Genomic DNA, 22,127 nt, shown 5'->3' with positions numbered 1-22,127 from the left:
CCACAAACACACACACGCAACTCACTAGCTGCAACCACCACAAACACACACACGCAGCTCACTAGCTGCAACCACCACAAACACACACACGCAGCTCACTAGCTGCAACCACCACAAACACACACACGCAGCTCACTAGCTGCAACCACCACAAACACACACACAGCAGCTCACTAGCTGCAACCACCACAAACACACACACAGCAGCTCACTAGCTGCAACCACCACAAACACACACACAGCAGCTCACTAGCTGCAACCACCACAAACACACACACAGCAGCTCACTAGCTGCAACCACCACAAACACACACACAGCTCACTAGCTGCAACCACCACAAACACACACACAGCTCACTAGCTGCAACCACCACAAACACACACACAGCTCACTAGCTGCAACCACCACAAACACACACACAGCTCACTAGCTGTAACCACCACAAACACACACACAGCTCACTAGCTGTAACCACTCACATGGCACTCTGGCCAGAGCTCACCTTTCCCTGGGCTTAAATCTCTTTAATTACTGACGAGAGTCAGCTGCACAAAAGGGAAAAGGTGGCACCTCAGGCAGAAGAGGTAGTGGGACACGCCCACACAGGCACCTTCAGGAGGAGGCCCTGCTAGGGCCGTAACACCCCCTCCCATAAATACAAACCCGTGGTTTGTCACATGATTATGATAACCAGAACAACTAATCAAGTCCGTAACCGTCGCATCAACAAATTGCAGGCTTTCCACCTACCAAACCCCATGGCAATGGTTAGGCATTGCCTGCGGAAGCTACCAACCCCATCTCAATGGGCTCAAAATACTGAGGGTGGCCACAGACCCTCAAAACAATGTCTCATGTGCTAGCCAGGGCTTTTTTGAGCCATCACATGTGGAGAACACAGCAGGCAGTCAGAAGACCTTACTGTAACAGTTTTCAGACGATTGCTCAGGTCACAGGTACAGGCATGTTTGTTAGTCAGGGGTGCAGGTCTGAGTGGTGGTGTTATACATGATCTGTCCACCTGCAGGTCATTTTGAGGAACTGGGACATTGTCAACCAGCAGCAGCTCAGGGCTAGTTGACCTCTTACACTGACTACAGGGTGCTACTGAGCAATTTTGCGCCAAGTTTAGCCTTTAGTAGGCCTGGCAACCTTGTCGGTTTGAGAGCCACGACTGACTTTTCTCAAAGCAGGCCCTTTTTGCTTTGAGTGGGCTTTCTGTTTGCGTTTCAACTTCAAACAGTTAGCAACAAGGTGTCCAGGTTTGTGGCAGAAGAAACAAAGCTTTGTTTCGGGTCTCGAAACCACAACTTTTCCAGCCTGGTTAGCTGGCCCACTCTTACCTCTCCAAGATGTACTATGGCACAGAGGGGTATCACATTCTACAGCATTTATTTTATGACTTAGGGTGAACTCATCTGCCAGTGTGGCAGCCTGCTGTAATGTGAAAACCCTTTGTTCACTTAAATAACAAGCAACACAGTCAGGCACTGTGTTCTTAAAGTCCTCTACCAGCACAAGCTCACGTAACGACCCCAAGTCATCAACCTGGCTTGCAGAGCACCACCTATCAAAAAGCTTCGCCTTGTCCCTAGCGAAGTCAAGATAGGACTGACCCTGTGCCAACTCCAAACCTCGAAAATGCTGCCTATAGGCCTCAGGTACAAGTTCATATGCTTGGAGGAAGGCACTTTTGATCTTTTCATAAACTAGGCCGTCCTGCCTAGACAGACCAGAACAAGCTTCCTGAGCCTTACCCGTGAATTTACACAGCAACATCACCCCCCCACACGTCTTCAGGCCACTGTAATGAAGTTGCTATGCTTTCAAACACACTGAAGAAGCTCTCAACACTGGATTCACAGAAAACGGGAACCAGGTGGATGTTATTGCCCACAAACGAGCTTCTAGACACCTGTGCATTGATAGCTGCATCATCCATTTTGGGGGCCGGAGAAGGGTTAGAAAACACACCCTAATTAAGACACAACCACACTTCTCTGCCAACTCACTCAGAGACTACCCAATAATTAACCCATTAATGGAAAACTACACAACTTACTTTAACTGACCAACTTACCTCTTGCAGTATACACATTAAACAAACAACTTACGCAGTTCCTAAGCACAACAAACTTTACCTACCTATCTTCTGGAGCGTGCCGAGCTCAAGGCAACTTGAAAGGCGAAACTTCAGCGACTGGAGCCCTGAATTGCCTACCCCCAACAGGGAACTAATCCCCGCCCAGGATTACTCCAAAAATAATAAAGGCAAAATAACAAAAGAGTGCCCGAAGGAAGAACTTAAAACGAAGCTCAGCTGGACACTCACCTAACTTAACTGGGAAGTTGTAGTTCTCAAATAGGTGACAAAGCAAGATAATCAAATCCAACTTGAAGCTCCCTTTTCAAATATCCTGGACGAGCCCCCACTTGTTACTTTCCCCTGAGGGGTCTAGGCAGTGAGGGGGAAGTAACAAAAAGTGTCCAGGTCAGAAAAAAGGAGTCAAGGAGGCAAAAGGGTTAAATTAAAGAGTTTTATTAAAGTTTCTCAACTAAAAGAGACGGAAAAGCCGCTATCACCATTTAAGAAAAACAAAACTCAGGCGTTGGTCAATAAAGTAAAACGTAAGTCAAAAAGAGAGCACAGCTCACTAGACACAAACCCAGACACACAGCTCACTAGCTGTAACCACTCACATGGCACTCTGGCCAGAGCTCACCTTTCCCTGGGCTTAAATCTCTTTAATTACTGACGAGAGTCAGCTGCACAAAAGGGAAAAGGTGGCACCTCAGGCAGAAGAGGTAGTGGGACACGCCCACACAGGCACCTTCAGGAGGAGGCCCTGCTAGGGCCGTAACAGGGCCAAAGGGAGGAGTCAGGGCCACCGGATGCAGGCCTAGCTATATGCTTCATCAAAAAGAAAAGTTTTAAGTCCAATCTTAAAAGTAGAGAGGGTGTCTGTCTCCCAAATCCAAAGTGGGAGCTGAAGAAAGCCTGGTCTGATTCATCTTTTTTTTCCCCAAACAATCAACAAATATGTTACAATTAAGTACATTAATTTATTATTTCATTATCAAATTGATATTGACTTCAATCTAGCTTGTTCTGCTGATTCTCTGTGGTCTGCCACTGTGTATGCAATAATACATACTTACCACTAGATGACAACAGTTTCCTAGTTGCTTGACTTTAATTATCTTTCCCAGAAGCATTACAGTAATCTTGAATGGAAATGTGATTGAAAGAGCTAGGGGAAAAAAGCTCCCACAGCATCCATTTGTAACCCGTCAACATTCACTTGCATGTGGTTGAAGAACCTGCAATCAAATTAAAAGGAAATGTGGCACAGTCACTGGGAACATTTTTCACTCTATTAATCATAGACTCATCACAGGTAATCACTAACATTGCATCCAACTGTGCTTGCACAGCTTTATTCATCATTACAATCTCAACAAGCTGTGTGTAAACAAACTCAACATGATTGGTGGCACATGACTAAACCTTTGCGCCTGTCTTTTAGAGAGCTGGAGGGATCAGACCTGTTACCAGGACAGACAAAAGCTGCCAATCTGCTGCACGCTGTGTTGATGGTGGCCACATGCGTCGTTTGGAGAGTTGCATACTTCTTCAGCCCCTGAAACCCACCTTCGTTTGCAGGTTTGTGATCCAGTTTCAGTAGCTTATGTTGTGAAACTTGAAGAATGTCATTGTTTCTGTTGTTTCTGTCTAAAGCAACAAGCTGTTGATGTTTCTAAGAAGATTAAGTGTTGCAGTACTAAGAACTACAAGCTGGTAGAACACTAACAACAACAAAGACTTTTTTTTTTTAACTTACAGCACGTTTCTTTACACAGGGAAAACATTATGTCTTAGACTTATATACTTTTTTGATCATTTTGATCAATTAACAAAATAGCAGAAGTTGCTCACAGTCCATATATGTTGTTGTCCACTGCACTTAAAATTTTTTGCATTTAATACATGTTGTTATTTTCTAGTTCATACTGCTAAAGCAGTTTTTGCCAAGGGGTAGGTAGGGCTGCTAACCTAGAAACTTAGTGGGACAGCTTTCAAGAAGAAGTAGCCTCGTAGTTGATGGTTCAGGGTTTAGAAATAGTCCTAATCTTCCTCACACCTGCCAGGGCCATGCCAAGCCATAAATACGGGGATCATAAGAGGATCAACCTGGTGTCGGTGTGAAGGATCCTGCTGGATAGTGATCCTGGCACAGGCAAAGATTTTAAAGTACCTACTTAAGAAATACACAGAGGGGTGACAACAGTAGTGAAAGGACCTGTTTCTCTATAAAAATCGAGTAAAGATGTTTTGTTTTTGTTTTCTTTTTTTCCTAATGTGATGGATAAAATGTGCTGGGAAGGAATAAATCAGAATCTGTTTTTCTGTCATCAGAAAATGAGGCTCTTTTGAGAGAGAAGCTGCTTAAAGACAAACAATTAGTCAGTTAGTTCTGATATGTTTTTTGTTTTGTTTTTTCTCATGCTTTGATTAGCGCTTTGGACACTGTCCACTCAATAAAAACTAATGACAACAAGCAGGTGGCAGAAGTCTAAACTGCATTTCAAATTTAGCTAGAAACCACTAGAAATGTAACACATTTCCCATTTATGTGAATTGACTTAGCAGTTATTCTATATTTTCCTGGCATCAGAACTCTGGGACTGCCTTAGAGCAGTGTGGGTTCCCAATAAAACTGTCACTTCTGAACAAGGTATCCCTCCCTTCAGGGTATAAAAGTGTAACTTACCTGGGGCAGGAGATGTTTTGTAGTACGAAGCAGCTGAATGAGTGTAAGGCAGTTAAATGGCAATTTGCACAATGTTTGGGTGCTTTTCTATAAAATGAGACTGGCCTTTTTTTGTGTGCGTGTACCCTGAAGCGTTGTCGCAGAATACTAATCTGTCTCCTTCCACAGGATCTCTGCTGCATTCACTGCGGTGCTGATTACTCATCGGTTTTGATATGGAGGCCCAACAGAGACCTTGCTGTTTCAGCCACAACAAATACGGTACCGTGCTACCACACCTGCTGGTGTTGGAGCTATAAAAATCAGCACTTCTGACATGTCGACTTCCTGGCAGCTCACCCCTAAAACGGACTCCGTTCCCTCTTTTGAAAGGACATACATTTTTACCCAGTGAACAGGACTGCTTTGAACAACATATGCTTCATTTGGCATCAGTCATGTTTTAATTACATTTGGGGAATTGAGAGTGGAGACATTTGAATGCCTTACTGAGACCCCAAAACTGTAACAAAAAAAAGAACTCGATTGATGTTTGTATGTGTGTGTGTGAGGGTGCAGCGCAGCCTTGGATCCGCAGTGGAACCACAGTCCGCCCGGGCGCCCAGCCTTCGGGCCGGAGACGCTCCATACCAGCAACTACTCTCTGGTGTTACTGATCCAGCTCAGCCTGCTCTCCTTTGACCTGTTTGTCAACTCCTTCAGTGAGCTGCTGAGGACTGAGCCAGCTGTGCAGCTGGTACTTTTCATGTACGTCAAACTTTTTCACTGTTTCAGCCTAACGCAGCCTCTAGCTCAAGGGGGGGGAAATAATTCTCAATTTATCTGCACTGAATCTTTTGAAATGCTGAAGTAAAATGTATTTTAGACAAGACAATAATCCTGCCGACAAGCTCTTCCTGTTTTCATCATTGTTTTTTCTGCTGCTTATACTGTTTCCTTTTCTTCAACAGAATCCAGGACATTGCCATCCTGTTTAACCTGATCATCATTCTGTTGATGCTGTTCAACACCTATGTGTTCCAGGTTGGATTGGTTGCCATATTGCTGGAGCGGTTTAGAACCATGCTAATGCTATCTGCTCTTTACTTGACCTTCAGCATCATTCTCCATTCTTGGCTTATGGTACGTCGTTAAAAACAAAGGCGAAAATGCCGGATTGGAAAATTCACATTTTTATGCCACTTTTTTGGGGAGATACTGTACAACAAGCTTACAGACATTTAAAATGCTTTCATTTTGATTTTAATAACTGCCAAGAGAAAAACATCATGAGAAAGAAAAAAAGAAAGAAGATAAAACTTGGTTAAAATGTGTCATTATATGAGACTGAGAAAATAACATCATCATTTCTCATCATTCTGGTTGTAATTGTTAAATTATCTATAATGTACAAAGTCTCTGAATTTATCACAAAGTGGCCTTTTTGTCATCCTTCTATTCCTTTCAGAATCTGCGCTGGTTAAATACAAACAGATTTATTTGGACCGACGGTCTTCAGGTGCTTTTTGTGTTCCAAAGAGCTGGTAAGATAACAAGTTCATGCAACAAATGTACCTCTTTTCATTTAGAATGTTTTCATGTAAACACTGAAGAGTATACAGTACAAAAGGTTAGGATTTTTCCACTCTATAATCTGATTATACATATTAACTTGTAAAATAAATGTTTACATTTTGACTGAATAATTAAATTTAGATTTTGCAAATGAGACAGGAGAAAATACATGGAGACAATACAAGCAGGTGAAGCAGTTCAAAACAGCAGTACAGATTTAAGCTAAAAACAACAACAACAACAACCCATTAATGCCCTAGTAAACTGTATGATCATTTCACCCACCTTTTTATTTTTCCTTTACCTGTCGCCTGTTGTTACTGGTTACTCTTCCAGGCAGTGACATCACATTTCATCACCATGTGGGTGCCACTTTTATACATGTATAAGCTCATAAGTGGATAAAAGCTTGCATCGTCTAGCTGGCATTACTCTCTGTAGGTGATCTGCGTATGAGAAGAGTCATGTGCTATTTGTCTTTGCTTTGTCTGCCACTTAAGACCTGTCCAGACAGCTACTCAGTGTGTAAGCACAGCCATTACCTCACTCAGTTTTAAACACTGGTGGGAATTTTCAAGTTTTCTCCCTGTTTATTTTGCAATCACATAAATCTCTTGAATAACCTTGATCACTGTGCAAACTCATTACAAAAGAGTCACTGATATGAAAATCTACATTCACATCAGTCATGTTTCTAATTTACAGACATTTGTAAATTAAATATCCGTATATTTTAAAGCCTCCTAACATAATTTCCTGTTTGCAGCTTCTGTGCTGTACTACTACTTCTACAAGAGAACCTCAGAGTATCTGGGTGACCCTCGCCTCTATGAGGATTCGCCGTGGCTGAGAGATATGTTTTCACGGGTCAGACAATGATCTCTCTGCAATAGATCACACCAACACTCAGATGCCTAGTTTAAAAACGGCATTAAAAGAATATCAAAATACAGTATGTTACAAAGAAAACCCATGCAAAACAAAGAACTGGTCACTGTAATCCATTTGGTTTTAAAGGAAATTTATTCAGGGCCCATTCTAACACATCCTTCGTGAACTATTTGACAAGCTCAAAAGAATATTTCACAACATTTCCTTTCAACACAGAGAGGATTGTGCCAAAATTTTGAAAGGTGTCTTAGAACAAAAACACCACAAAGTGTCATGAGGGCTTGTTTTCCTGCATAAATGATAACAAAAGAATGACATCAAATGTGAAATAGTAAATGTTTTATATCCTGCTGGTACCAGTCACCATATAGCCTCCTTTCTTTTCTTTGTTTTTGTATTTAAACAAAAAAACAACAACACTATATTGCAATTGATTTATATAGATTTGAGATTATGGTGTTGCTTTAACTGTGTTTGTTATGTTGATATTGATCAGAGCTTAACTTTTATGGCTCAACCGGTTACTTATCCTCACTGTCTGTGAAATCTAAGTCATCATGTACATCTGAACTCTCTGTATTTAATTTTCATACACTACACATGCTGAAAACCCAATAAAATGTTGTTTCAAATACTGGTCATTGAGATATAATGTGTACATACTTGGACATATGATTTATTCTTTTGCTTCAGTGCTTCTTTCAAAGCATGACTCCAGATGATGGAAGCGAAGCTGATTCTTCAACTTTTCAAACTCTTTGTGGAGTGACTCCATCTGTAGGTTGAACTGTGGATACCGAGAAAACAGAAAATGTTTTTTCTTTTTTAAAGAAACCAGCATCTTAATGTAAAATTCACCTTGGATAAGAGGATGCAATATTTAGTAAAAACTGATTCACTGTGACAAAATAAAGGATTACAGGGCTCTAATGTAATTTACGAGAAAATCAAGGACAGCAGGAAATCTATATCCTTAGTAATCAAATGCTACAGAGAACTCACAGAGAAGCTGTTTTTGTTGTTTTATATTCAGTATTAATGTTGCATGTCTACTTTTTCTTTTAAAAAAATCACTACTTAATATAGAATTTAAAACATGGATAATTAATAGTAAATCACTAACCGCCCCACTGATATGTTAACTTACAGTGACTGACAAAAACAACAACCAAACTCACCCGTATTGCATATTTATAAAACTTCTCTGCTTCCTCCTTTTTGCCAGACTGAAAACAAAAGGTTCATCAGTGTTAATTGAGTTGCAGACCATGTGTTTAGTTATGTAAGTAAGTAAAGTTTGTTTGTATACTCCTTTTCAAGACAAGTGCTTTACACAAATATTAAAAATACACACCTGAATCAAGAAAAACAACACAAAACAAAATTTTTACCAAATTGCTGGTCTGAATAGATGCATTTAGGCATTTTTTTTAAAGGAAGCCACAGAGTCATTGGTGTGCAGCAAAAGCGATAAGCTGTTCCACAGTTTTGGCACTAAAGTCTGGAAAGCAAAATCCTTCTTAGTTTTCATACGGGCATGTGGAATCACAAGGAGACCTTTATCTGCAGACAAGATTGAAAAGATTGATGATATAACTAGGGGCCTCATCTTGTAAGGTCACAGAAGTAAGAATCAAGATTTTGAACTATCTAACAATGAGTGAACTTATGAGTTTGAGTTAAAAGTGTTGAAGCAGCATTATGGACAGATTGGAAGCAATTAATAGATGCTTTAAACGGGCACAAAAACAAAGCATTGCAATAGTCTAGGCAGGTGGAGATAAAGGCATCAACGTGCATCTTCAGTAGTGGGCAGCTACCAATCCTGCACCCGGGAAGCAGTGTGTAGAGACAGTACCTTGCCCAAGGTACCTCAGGGTAGCCATTCGGTGGATTTGAACCCCTGACCGCCTCCAATCACGGGGCGAACACTCTACCTACTGAGCTATCGCTGCCCCATAACAAGGGACTTAAACCAGATCCTTGCAGAATGCCACATGGAAATGCAGCCGTTTCAAACCCAAAATTTCCCAATGAGGACAAAAGTGTTCTATAAGCAAGAAATGAAGTGACCCACTCTAAGAAAGAGCCAGAGATCCCTACCATGTAGTTTAACTGTTGGACTAAGATTTGATGGAGATTTGACATTTCAAAGGCTGAGATAAGGTCAGGCAAACCAAGGGCTGGCTGAGCAATCACCCTTATCCGCAGCCATCCAAAGATCGAAACTTTAAGGAGAGCTGTGGAGTGCAACTTCCTAAAACCAGACTGAACGTTAGCAAGAATATTGTGCTTCTCCAACACCTTCGTGTCCCAACCACCTTTTATTTTTGTTTTTGTAATACTTTAGCAATTTAGGAAGTTTTGAAACAGGTCTATAGCTGGTGTTTAGTGTAAGGTCCAGATTTAGCTTTTTCAAACCTGGTTGGATAACCACCTGTTTAAAGAACTCTAGGACACAGCCTGACCACAGAGGGCCAAATGGAGTCTAAAACTTAAGACATTGGCTGAGTTTGCTGAGGGTTTAATTTGGAGTAGTGTTTGACATACATAGCTAAAGAAAGTGGGTGAAAAGATTCTACAATTTTGGGATGTGTGAGAGTTTATGATCGAAAGGGCGATCTGTGGGAGTTGTAGTCCTTATCTGAAAAACCTGGTGTACTTGGTGTTGGAGGAGAAACAATGTTATTCTCAGTGTCAAATAGAACCTTGGCATTCCCTTTTCCTATTGTAAATAGGACATTTTGTGGTTTTCCCACAGGTACTCAGTCTTAAGGCAAAGCCAACTAAAACTGCAAATAGATTTAGTGATCCAAGGAGATGATTTAGCGATGCTGTCTTTTCTAATTTGTGGAGGTGCCACTTTGTCCAGTATCTTTAAACACCGCGAATCGAAGGAAGCAGAACTCAGTTCCATGTCATGAGTCACAATCAGACTACTGATTTCTGCAGATTTTTGAATCACAGAGTCAGTAATATGTTGTGAGTACTTCACACACAAGGTTAAAAGAGAGCTCAATTAAAATACAGTTAGTCACTAATATTAATTGATACTAATCAAAATGTCCTACTTCAAAGTCTGCATTCCTGAATTGATTTTAGCCATTTATCATATTGATCGACATGCAGCGTCTACTTGCACAAGCATTTTCCCAAATTAATTGGTGTCTCATTAAAGTGTGTTCAGTGACTAAAGCATTGGCTTTACCAAAGGGCAAAAGGATGGATGTTGGCGTTAGATTCTATGGAGGTTAGGGCTTTTTACTCTGAACCCATCCCTCATCCTGAAGAGTCATTTATTCCAAAGCTTAAACTGACTCAATTCTTACCATAACCCTAACCACTCAGCTCTTCTGACTCCTGTAGATTGTTTTTTAATTTCTAACAAAGACACGCTGTTCTGTAGTCTTCATAAAAGGGGATGTGTCAGGCCACTGTGCGCGAGATTATCTTGAAATACAGACGGAGGACATTAATAATGACATTAATAGTGTTTTATCATCACTCACCTTGAGGCAAATGAGAGACAGGTAAGCCCAGACCTCTGCATTCTGGTTGTCCAAATGGTTGGCCTCAGTCAAAGCTTCCTCAGCTGTACAAAACTCCTCCAACTAAACAGACACAGAAATGCCCACTGAAACAACAAAGGGTGACTTCCTTTCAAAACAAACAGAGTAGGGCTCCCAACTATTCTTTTAAGCTAGTATTTCAAAAGTATTTCTTTTAACAATAGAAACAGGAGTGTACTTAAAACCTTGAACCATACACTGAGTGGAATCACAGGTTTTACAATTTTATTTTATTTTCCATATAACAAAAATAATTCTGAAGGCACAACATAGAAGCTTTTTTTGAGTTTAATACGATCCTTCCCATCAATGTTCTGAAGGTAAGAGTTTTACCCGGTAACATGCACCGCCCAGGCCTAGCCAGGTCAGGCAGGATGGAGACTGTTCACAGGCCTGCAGGTACACAACCTTGGCTTCCTGAAACTGAGAGTTAAAAAAAATAAGACAGAGTTACACTGTATAACTTTGTGGTTTCACATGAGATGTTTTAAGTCACATTTGAGTTTTGCTGTTATTTTCCAAGACATATGGCTGGTCCATTTTGTTTCTTTCTTGAAAAATGCATGAGGTAAACTCTCACACAGTGAATAGATGCTAGCAGACCCAGTACACATGAGTAACTGTCTGACTGATCAGACAGTGATGCCTGTCTCAATATCTGACCTTCTCCTGCATAAAGTAGCTGGATCCCAGGCGGAGCAAGACAATGTGAGAGTCTGATGGCTTCTGCTGGAATTTGAAGCTCCACTCGTAGCTCTCCTCAGCCTCATGGAACTCCCCTCGTAGATAGTGACAGTGACCATTCCAAGCCCATGCATCAGGATCCTGGTGAGAAAGTGGGCAAGACTCTTTGGGTCAATAGTCAGCAAAGTTGCTTGATGAATGCTTCTTCTAGACACATTTCTCAGTCTGGATGAAACTTATTATATAAACTGCCCAGGGTTCCAGGATTAGAAATGTCAATGTTCACGTGAAAGACCACCTTATAAAGTGCTTCCAGCTGAAATGATGAGGGACAAAATTCATGCTGCTTGTTATGTGAAAAATCCGAAAGTTGCGGCTGAATTAGACAAATACAGTGAAAATCTTATGAAGTGTCAGTGTTCCCCTATGTGTTGACACAGACTGTGTGCACACAAAAGACAAAAGAAAATAGTGTTGTCAAAAATGACAATAGTGTTCCTATTTTTCTTATTTGTGTGTTGTAAACTTTATGAAAGAACTAAAAAAACCAGCACTTAATCTTTTGAGTTTGGTATATGGCGGGGCGCAGTGGACACCCAAGTTTGTAAATGCAATAACTCAAGTACGAGGCAACATAGAATTTTCAAATCAATACCATGGTTGCATCTGCTGAAAATCTCTTTAAGGTTTAAATCTCAGGGATCTTGACTTCAAGGTCAGAGCTCAACTTTTCTAAAAAAAAAATAAATTAGAGGATTTTCACATTTATAACACAGGCATGTCTACTAGGAGGCTACAGGGTAGCACTATGTTTAAAAAGAATTACAAACAAAAATTAGCTGATGCTTAAAGCTGGTTTATTTAATATACATCCAATTTTTTTTTCCAATTTGTATCGAATTAGGTCCAGGGTGGAAAAGTTATGCGATGGTTTGCATCCAAGGCAAACACTTTTTTAATTAGGCTGACAAATAAATGTTGGTCATTTTGAGGTCCTGTGGTAGCTTCCATTAGTTGTTCAAGACAACTACGTCTCATATGAAATAGTAATTAGTGTACAAGCCAGAGTCTAGAACATGATCTGGTGGCTGACCCTGCGTGTCTATGATGAATTTCAAAACATCATATTCATTTTCCACAGGGTAGAGTGGCACCCCTGTAGCAAGCTCCACAGTTACCAGCCCCAGAGACCACATGTCTATTGCTTCATTATATGTATTACCAAGCATAACCTCAGGTGCACTATAACCAACTGTCCCCACACAGTCACCAGGAGTCACTGTAGATGCCGGCTGTGTGTGTACAGCAACCATGTGTGAAAAGTCGTCAATAAAGAGATGCTGAAAAACATGTTCATGTAAACATCATTGGGTCTGCCGTGATATCTTTACAATAGGACTTCTGCTCCTGAACCTCTGCACACAGCGTCTGCAAATCCGGGCTGTATGAAGTAACTTTGATCTTTACGCAGGACTGTAAGCTGTCGTCTGTGAGGTATGAGGGATATTTGTTTTTAACATAGTTCACGGTGGAGAATAGCTGCTCACATATGTATGTGGATCCGAAGATCAACAATCCACAAATTAGGCATACTGGTAGGCCACTCTCATCAAAAATAAATTCAAATTAATCTACGCAGGCATCATTAAATGTTCTATTTTCTTCAGATATTTTTCTTTTCTTACATTTCTCCATACTTGACCTACCTGGGGTTGAACGTCTCAATAAATGCACGGCGTTTCAGCAGGTATACCAGTATCCGCTAGTGTGGCGCTTATTTTGAGCGACGAAGAATAATGAAATATAACTTTATTTTTATATTTCAAGATCACAATAATCTTCCAATTTAGAACTACAAGTTAAAAAATAACTAACACAAATAAAATACACTTCAGTTAAATGAATATAATTTATTTTCCAAAACCATGCGGAGCCGCAGTATAAGAACAAAAGAGCCGCATGTTGCTCCAGAGCCGCAGGTTTCCGACCCCTGAACTAGAGCAATGATGCTGGAGAAGACTAGATGTTAGCTTCGGTGTATATCTGTGCTGTTAGACCAGCAGAAGGAGAATGATCTCAAGAATAAAACTAGGTCTGATTTCAATTCACTTAGATTTTGGGAATTATTTTTATAACACTCAGCTCCTTACAAATTATGTATATTATGTGTAGTAATTGATCCTACACTGGAATGTGTTGTCATGCATATCTATAGAAGGTGAGCATCAAAAAGTAACAGTGGCTGTAACTGATTACTTTGTCATATACAATAAATATGCACCTTGAAAATATAAAAATAACAAATATATTTATTTATTATTCATTTGTTTGGTGTTTAGTGAAGATAAAAAAAAGAATAGCATGATAAATTAGACAATAAATTGCAGGTTTCACACTTTACAAACAGAGCACCAAATGCTTTCTGGAAAAGTAATGCCCTACATGCAGTTGAACACTCATGTAATATTCCTCACCCAGTCGATACTCGTGTTGTAGCCAGAGGTAGTGTGGAAGTACCTGATCTATGCTGGACAGTGCCTCTTTGAGGTTGGCAGCAGCACTGCAGTAGTCTGCTTTAAGCAGCTGCAACTGGGCCAGATGAATGAAGTAGGAAGCACTGCGACCGCCATCTGAACATAGGAGCTCCTCAGATAGAGCGACTTCTGCCATCTGACAACAGAAAACAGTCATCTCTGAACAATTTCGGCTATTGCTTTTTTCATTTGTTTTATTTTTGTTCAAACATTACTGCTCAGAGCTTTTAAAATTAGACATTTATTGTTCCCAATATTACATAAGACTTTTTTTTAAAAATTGCAAAAATATAAATAAAGAGAAAAATCTAATCTTTTTTCAAAATGATAAACTGCAACTGATGCTATCATACTTTCATAAAACACATATCACTAACACATGTTTCTAAAACCAAGTGTCTTTTGAAATTGCAGATTGCCATATGTAATATGCCCCTTTTTGTGCGGTAACAGAATAAACCGATGGTCACGTTCACACAGTGCTGTACAAACCAACACGCTGGGTATGTTTTACCTGCAGTGCATTGTTCCGCAGCAGGAATTGGATGATCTGTGTGTAAATAGTAGCAGGAGCTGATTTCAAGCTGACACTCGGTGCTGGAGGCTCTTCTTTCTGCATCTCTGAATCCTGGTCAACAAGTTCTGGGTAAAGGAGAAAAATAAAGCTACACAGTCAGATAAAATCAGTTACTCCAAGGGTTTATTTTCTTCTGCCCTATGCCCTTTGGGCTGAAGTGCATGAGAGCTCTAGCAGACAGAGTAGTAACAAAAGTAGTTCCTTGACAGGGAGATGGGGCTCAGGGGAACAGAATGGGTTGAACTCATGCATAGACTGGCATTATTGCACTTGACACTGTCTTGTATATGTCTGTATTTCTGTTTTTTTGTTTTCCTCACCTTGCATAACTCTGGGAGAGTTTGTTGTTTCATCTGCCTCCTGCTTGTTCTCTTCCTCTTGGTGTTTCTCCTCCTTGTCTTTCTCCCCCTTCTCCTCGCTCTGCTCTTGCTTTTTTGCCTCTTCTGCATTCAACAGCTTTGTGGCCTCCATAAAAGCCCTCGCAGCCTGGATGGAGTCGTTCTGACCCACATGGAACAAACCTGGAGCAAACACCCAACAAGGTTACTCCACGTTCCCCAGCATGCATCCCTCTTCCACTATTGTTGTGGGTGTTTAGGTTACAGATTGTTTTATATTCATGTTTTTTTGTTTGTTCATCATTTTGTCTGTTCAGTCTGTGTCAACTCTTAAAGAGACCAGTCCAGGGTCTACCCTGTCTCTCACCCTATGACAAACTGGGCTCCACCCAACCCTAAATTGAAGATGATGGTTGGATATTTTAAAGACAGATTTACAAACCAACCTAAATCTATGAAAGTCACACACAACAGTCAAACTGTCTTGAGTAACCTGCGGGGCCTCCATTACACTGGGGGTAGACAACAAACAGTAATAGCTGCTGACAAATGAAGTTTGGTAGTATCATTTTGCTGTTCACTGATACAATAGCAGCAGGAAGCAAAACAGATCCTCATCTCACCCAGCAGTGTCCAGGCCACCATGCTGAGAGGGTCTAGGCTGGTGGCTCGCTCAAGGAAAGTCTGGGCCTCACTGTAATGCTCAAACATCACTGCCAATACCCCACACATCATCAGGCTGGAGCAAGAAGAGGATAAAGAAACATCGGTCTTGAACTCGTGAAACTGTTTGACGACCTGTTTTTTATGCTGCGGCTCGCCTCCTGACTGGCATTAGAAAGCATGCCTCTATCACGCCTGTTCTTATTGATTTGCATTGGTTACCCATAAAGTATCGCATTGAATTTAAAACATTGTTGCTCACCTTTAAAATGATAAATAATTTAGCCCCTCGTTATCTTGTTGATCTTCTTAGTCTATATGTCCCTGGGTGAGCCCTCGGGTCTTCAGCCCAATTACTCTTGGCTCAGCCTAGATCTAGACTTAAATCTAGGGGTGACCGTGCTTTTGCCCTGGTTGCACCTAATCTGTGGAACAACCTTCCTATCACTATCCGTGCGTCAGACTCCATTTTATCTTTTAAATCCCATTTAAAAACTCACTTATTCAACATAGCTTTTCCATCTAGTTAGTGTCCCTATTTTATATTTGGTTCAATTTTTTATTTATGTACTTTATCTTTTAGCTATATCTCTTCTTAGTAACTTTGTTACATAGTTCTTATATTCCCTACTTTGTTAATAGTCTATTATTTAATCATGTCTTAATTTTCCTGTTTTTATTGTAAAGCACTTTGGTGTACCGCTGGTCTTTTAAACGTGCTATACAAATAAAGTTGTATTGTAAGTAACCACTGAACCATGTTCCAATAAAAGATAAAACACGAGCAGGTAGGTTCATTGCTTGTGACGTCAGAAAATACAGTGGAGATGAAGAATACTGTGACAGGAAGTAACTCTAAATATCTCTCTTCCTCTGTCAAATAATAATATACAAATAATATACCATCATGATTTAGAATTGAGCTGATTGCTAGACTATACTTATACACTCTATAATATTTAGATATATATATAATATGCAGGCTAAAATAATTATTCAATAATTAATCTCTTATTAAATTAATGATTTGCTTAAAGTGAAGATCAATATTGTAAGGAGTGCATTTCTAACCTGGGTTGGTGCACTTGGTCGATAGACACAGCATCATGATAACACTCTTTTGCCTTCAGGTAGTCTCCGGTCAGCATGTACAGGCCCCCCCACTCAAACATATAGGTGGGCTCATTTGGGTGCCTGACCACTAGCTGCAGGTTAATAAAAAAATATCAGAAACCACTTCATCTATTTTAACAACCATTATCATTATTCAGTGCTGCAATGTGACTTGTGTCCACTTGACGAAACAAAAGAAAAACATTCAAACATAACATTATTATAAATATTCTTGAGAATAACAGACAAATATAACCCAGTCTTTATATGACATTCTGACAAGTAATTAAATCTGTCCGGCAAATAGTTGTCTGTCAACCTTATTCTGTTTTTTTTTTACATAAATCTTCCTGATTATTTATTTTTTTCGCAATGAGCTTTAGAGCATTGTTATTATACCTCTTTCCAGTAATATGCAGCCTGCTCGTAATTCCCAGTAAGCTGTGCCTCTCTGGCAAAATGTGAGAGCTGAGAACAGTGTAACTGGATGTTATCTGGGTAGCCCTCAACAGCATCTGGAGAATAAATCTGTTAAGGAAGTAAGGATAAAACAAAAAAGTCAAAAGATGTCCTCACAGACTGTATATGAAAGTGTGTGTTTGGTACCTTGCTCATAGCAACGTGCATCTCATCAACCAGGTAGACATAGAGTTTGCTGGCAAATTCCTTCAGCTGTTGATCATCCGTGAACGGCTCTGTCCGCCTCATCTTGTCACGTACGATCCTCACCACCGCATGCTACAAACCAGAAATATACACAAGCCGTTGTGGAGAAATAATGACACTAATGTAGAAGAAAAATATGACCAGAACCATTAGATCGATCCCTAAAAATAGTTTCAGTGTCCTTGTAAATTTCATTAATCCATCATAGATGTGGGCATTTGGTCTGACCTTCATTTGTTCCTTGAAGACAAAGTATCTCCCAGAGTCATTGAGCGCTCCTATCAACTGAATCTTCATTTTCTCCAAGCTGTCGTCTTGGGGAATTTCACAACTTGTTCCAAATAGTTCCTCACACTGTTCTGAAACATGGGACACCGTGTTTGCTACCTGCCTGTGGAAGTCCAGCACAGCCTGCAGGAGCACACACCGGTGGGGAGAATACATCAAGCATGCAAATCTCCTCGATTGGGCAATTCATTGTGTGTGTGTGTGTGTGTGTGTGTGTGTGTGTGTGTGTGTGTGTGTGTGTGTGTGCTTTACTCTTTCTGCTCTACTAGGACCAGCTGGACGTTTAGGTTTGGGAGGGATCAATGCCGTCACCCTGCAAGAAACACAAAAACATCTCAATACACTCACTCATTTGTGTTTCACAGTCAGTCAGAAACAGAGGGGGCAACTACTAAATTTAACACTTACGTGTGTGTGAAAGTGTTGATAAATGTATAACTCTATCTCGGTGCTACAATCTAATAATGGAGCCAAAAGAAGCAGGTCAGACTCAGTCACCACATGGTTTAATTAGCACATTACCTTTGGGCTAGCTCTTCTGGTGATGGTTTTGGTACCAGCGGTTTCTCCAAGGCTATCTCAATGATAATATAAGTTCTGGCCTCCACATACATCTGCCATTAACACAAGTGAAGAGTTAAAGTTTTCCAAATTTCTGCTTAAACAGAAAACACATCAGCTAAATACGACTTTATAATATATTGCAGTAATAAGGATGTGCAGTAAGTTTGAGCATCTACTGCTGCTGATCTCTGCTCAGCTGTACTAAATTGCAACTGGTACTGGAGTCTCCAGTAAATTCTCCTAATCAATGTTCGCTCTACTTATTCATGTTTCTGAGCGAACGCACAAACTCCCTGAGCGATCCCTTGGACCACTGTGAGCAACATCAGACGTGTGCACTGCGGTCACACCAGCATCGAATCCATCCAAGTTACATGGTTTATTAAAATAATCAAATTACAGCATTTACATTTATGTTAGACTACTTTTAATTAACTGCTTTAGCCCACTTACAATGAAAATTTAAACAAATCTTGTTCATGACCTGTGTAGTATCTTAACACTATTGGAAGTAAAAATAACTTAAACCCCAATTTTGAAGACACAACTTTTTTTTGTTTTGTTTTTTTGTTTTGTTTTTTTGTTTATAAAGCTCTGACTTGTATTATGAGTATGAGTCTGTGGTCTGGGGGAGAGTCCTGTAACTCTCTGTCTGCAAAATACAGTATATACCAGTGTTGGGCAATGAATTATATAGTTACTTCTTCAAAAAAGTAACTGAGTTATGCAAACAACAAAGTTTTTTGCAGCTGTTTACCTAAAAATGCAGCCAAGGCATTTTTTTAAATAAACATTTCAAATTATTTACAGAACAATCAGCTGTTCTGCATCAAATTTGATGCCACACAAATTATTTGTGCCACCCCAAAAATAATTTCAGTCCACTACGAGATAAAGGAGAACAACAACCTGATACCTGCAGGCCTGACAACAGGAGATGCATCACTGCTGTAACACCTGTAACATTCAGCAGTTGTTCTTGTGTGATTCTTACTCTGAATCTGAATAAGTACGCGGGACCACTGTGTGCGGTAAGACCATCTCTTTTACCTCCTGTATTACCATCTACCGGCATGCATTGCCAGTGCGTAACACGTAATTACACAATCAAACAGTGAACACATACTGCCCATACAACAAATGTACCAGAGACAATTATGAATACACCACATCTCCCCTTTTAAACAAAAACAGAATATTCCTTTTCTCAGGACAGAACTTCTCTTTTTCAAAGCCATACAAGAACATCTGGCAAACAATCTGCATTACATTTTTAACCTTTTGTTTTTGTTTTCTTGTTCTTTTCTTTTCTTAACAACTCTTTTTAGCTTTATTTTACTGTGCTCTACAAAACCCTTATAACACAGTTACATAACAACAACCTTTTTTTTTTTCTTACAGATCTAACTTTTTAGGTTTAACTATTGGCCTCCCTGACTTGGTTCTGACCACATCAGTGTTAACAGGTGTAGCAGGGATCACACTGGGTGTTTGAGGCTTCTGCAACACAGGCACATTAGCAGGTTCATGCACAGGTGAACTTAAAGGAATCAAATGCACACGATTACGCCTCACAGTCCCTTGTGGTAACTCCACTGTGTATGATCGGGGTGTAGAGTGCCTGTAGTTTTGACATCAGTCACCCAAACTTGCTCTCCTGGGGACAGGCTGCATAAAGGTTTTGCGCGGTGGCGCCTGTTGAAGTTTGCCATGTCCATCATCCTCTTCTCCCTTTCCTTTCGAGCGAGCAGTGCGTTGTCCGGCAGTGTGGGCTCCAGCTGCGATGGAAGCATCGGCAGTGTGGTTCGCAGACGTCTGCCCATTAAAAGCTCTGCAGGGCTGTATCCGGACTGCAGTGGTGTAGCTCTATAGGCAAGAAGAGCTAGATAAGGATCAGCTGCTTTTTTCAGAAGATTTTTTACAGTCTGCACAGCACGTTCTGCTTCTCCATTACTTTGCGGAAACTTGGGACTGCTTGTGATGTGTTTGAAGCCGTATGCTGCTGCAAAGTCTGTAAAGATTTGACCTGAATACTGTGGCCCATTATCAGACATGAGGACCTCTGGGATGCCGTGACGGGCAAAGAAAGATTTCAGGTGAGTAATGACATCGTTTGATTTTGTCCTGTTTAACAAAGCAATCTCAACAAATCTAGAGTGATAGTCAACAGCGAGAAGGTAAGTTTTCCCTCCCAGCTCGAAAAGATCTGTGCCCACTCTCTGCCATGGGCGGGCAGGGTATTCTGTTGGCATGAGTGGCTCACTGTTATTGTGTCTTTCTTGAATACACGTTTTGCACTTGAGCACCATCTCAGAGATTTGTTGACTCAGCCCGGGCCACCACACTGTTTGGCGTGCACGAGCTTTACATTTTACAACACCTTGATGTCCTTCGTGTAGTTTTTCCAGCACCTCGTTTCTCATTGCTGAAGGAATGACAAGCCGTGTGTCTTTTAACAAAAGGCCGTCTTCAACAGTGAGCGTGGCTCGGTCAGGCCAGTAATTTCGCAGTAAAGGCTCTTGTTTTGCATGTTCTGGCCAGCCTTCGGTGCACATGTCCATGACGCGAGCACACACACTGTCGCTTTTCAGTTGTTCCTTCAGTGTTTGCATATATGATGAACTGACAGGCATGTTTGCTACAATACTGTCGACATATATGTCTGTGCTTTCCATTAGCTCTTTGTCTGACAGGTTCATTGGTTTTTTCAGAGGTGAGCGGGACAAAGTATCTGCTGTCCAGAGCGATTTCCCTGGGGCGTACTGCACAGTGTACGAGTAACGCATGAGTCTCATTCTGAATCGCTGGATCCTGGGTGGCAAGAGATCCAGAGCTTGTCCTCCCAGTAAGGAAACGAGAGGTTTGTGGTCCGTTTCAAGACAAAAATGTTTACCAATCAGGAAATCACGAAAACGCTCACACGCCCATGTAGATGCCAGTGCCTCTTTTTCCACTTGTGCGTATCGTTGTTCTGTAGGAGAAAGGGACCTCGATGCATACGCCACTGGTCGCCATCCTTCTTCCCACAGCTGCAAAAGAACACCTCCGAGACCATAGGATGAAGCATCTGCTGATACTTTAATGTCTCTGTTGGGGTCATACATTGCGAGCACTGGGGGTGAGGTCAGGGCATCTCGTAATGTTTTGAAAGCTCTCACTTGGTCAGTTCCCCAATACCATGCGTTCTTTTTGGAAAGAAGATCTCGCAGGGCTTTGTCTTTTTCAGCTAAATGGGGGATGAACTTGCCCACTTGATTCACCATGCCCAGAAAACTGCGCAACTCTGACACATTAGTTGGCTCTGTCATTTCTGTAATTGCCTCCGTTTTCTTCGGGTCAGGACTGATTCCTGTATCCGCTATGATGTGACCCAAGAAAGCAACCTTGCTCTGGGAGAGCTCGCATTTTTCAACATTCAGCGTTATGCCTGCTTTTTCCAGTCTTTGCAGTGTAGCATGGAGACGGGAATCGTGCTCCTGATGGTTACGTCCCCACACCAACACATCGTCAATGTGACACACCACTCCTTCGAGACCCTCGATGACCTCCGCCATCATGCGCTGAAAGTGTTCGGGCGCTGAGTTGATCCCAAACGGTAGGCGGTTAAAGTGGAACCGCCCAAAGGGTGTGATGAAGGTGGTGAGTTTGGCAGACTCATCGGACAGGGGAATCTGCCAGAAGCCCATGTTGGCATCCAGTTTGCTAAACACTTTGGCTCCTGCGAGCATTCCGAGACTTTGTTCAACCGATGGCAGCACATATTTTTCCCTGCACACATACTCATTTAGTCCGGTAAAGTCTACGCAAAGTCTTAGCCTAGGGCTGTTTTTCTTTGGAACAACAACCATGCCGGCACACCAATCCGTTGGTTCCTCAACTCGGGTAATGACACCAAGCTCTTCCATTCGTTGGA

General features: G+C 41.1%; 3 protein-coding genes across 5 annotated transcripts in view; 2 read left to right on the top strand and 1 right to left on the bottom strand.

Moving 5' to 3' along the window:
* kcna4 (potassium voltage-gated channel, shaker-related subfamily, member 4) overlaps positions 1–3,642 on the top strand; it is a 145,696-nt gene extending 142,054 nt beyond the window's left edge. Inside the window, exon 4 of the mRNA XM_086293680.1 lies at positions 3,529–3,642. The gene's annotated coding sequence lies outside the window, so the exon portion shown is untranslated. The remainder of the gene's footprint in view (positions 1–3,528) is intronic.
* A 1,743-nt stretch (positions 3,643–5,385) lies between these two features.
* Positions 5,386–7,859, top strand: LOC147339365 (transmembrane protein 138-like). The gene is made up of 4 exons (XM_086293718.1): positions 5,386–5,520; positions 5,724–5,895; positions 6,221–6,296; positions 7,094–7,859. Exons 2-4 carry the CDS (start codon positions 5,770–5,772, stop codon positions 7,204–7,206), a joined length of 315 nt encoding a protein of 104 aa, XP_086149844.1. The 5' UTR covers positions 5,386–5,520; positions 5,724–5,769; the 3' UTR covers positions 7,207–7,859.
* Positions 5,962–22,127, bottom strand: part of cfap70 (cilia and flagella associated protein 70) — a 32,333-nt gene continuing 16,167 nt past the window's right edge. Inside the window, exons 12-27 of one of the 3 annotated variants that reach the window (XM_086293664.1) lie at positions 18,173–18,264; positions 17,903–17,963; positions 17,591–17,773; positions 17,303–17,434; positions 17,096–17,224; positions 16,655–16,788; positions 15,544–15,659; positions 14,903–15,103; positions 14,520–14,647; positions 13,989–14,141; positions 11,451–11,612; positions 11,121–11,210; positions 10,728–10,829; positions 8,397–8,444; positions 7,882–8,005; positions 6,001–6,773 (exon numbers count right to left, since the gene is read on the bottom strand). In XM_086293664.1, the coding sequence (XP_086149790.1) occupies positions 7,895–8,005; positions 8,397–8,444; positions 10,728–10,829; positions 11,121–11,210; positions 11,451–11,612; positions 13,989–14,141; positions 14,520–14,647; positions 14,903–15,103; positions 15,544–15,659; positions 16,655–16,788; positions 17,096–17,224; positions 17,303–17,434; positions 17,591–17,773; positions 17,903–17,963; positions 18,173–18,264 (1,842 nt within the window). In that variant the 3' untranslated portion in view covers positions 6,001–6,773; positions 7,882–7,894. Of the gene's footprint in view, positions 8,006–8,396; positions 8,445–10,727; positions 10,853–11,120; positions 11,211–11,450; positions 11,613–13,988; positions 14,142–14,519; positions 14,648–14,902; positions 15,104–15,543; positions 15,660–16,654; positions 16,789–17,095; positions 17,225–17,302; positions 17,435–17,590; positions 17,774–17,902; positions 17,964–18,172; positions 18,265–22,127 lie in introns of all 3 variants that reach the window. The other 2 variants (XM_086293656.1, XR_015129187.1) reach the window with 2 other exon arrangements.

Source organism: Aulonocara sp. 'chitande type north' Nkhata Bay, linkage group LG1 (genome assembly GCF_057382095.1).
Source record: "Aulonocara sp. 'chitande type north' Nkhata Bay isolate Kocher_YH1m ecotype deep benthic linkage group LG1, A_spYH_male_GT1.1, whole genome shotgun sequence".
NCBI lineage: Eukaryota > Metazoa > Chordata > Actinopteri > Cichliformes > Cichlidae > Aulonocara > Aulonocara sp. 'chitande type north' Nkhata Bay.
This window is presented reverse-complemented; position numbering and strand designations above follow the sequence as displayed.

Bases quoted from the DNA above. Each gene is read 5' to 3' on its own strand.
- LOC147339365 (XM_086293718.1), top strand. From the start codon at position 5,770: ATGCTGTTCAACACCTATGTGTTCCAGGTTGGATTGGTTGCCATATTG. The intron at 5,896-6,220 runs GTACGTCGTTAA...TATTCCTTTCAG, and splicing joins TTCTCCATTCTTGGCTTATG to AATCTGCGCTGGTTAAATAC. The intron at 6,297-7,093 runs GTAAGATAACAA...TCCTGTTTGCAG, and splicing joins TTTTGTGTTCCAAAGAGCTG to CTTCTGTGCTGTACTACTAC.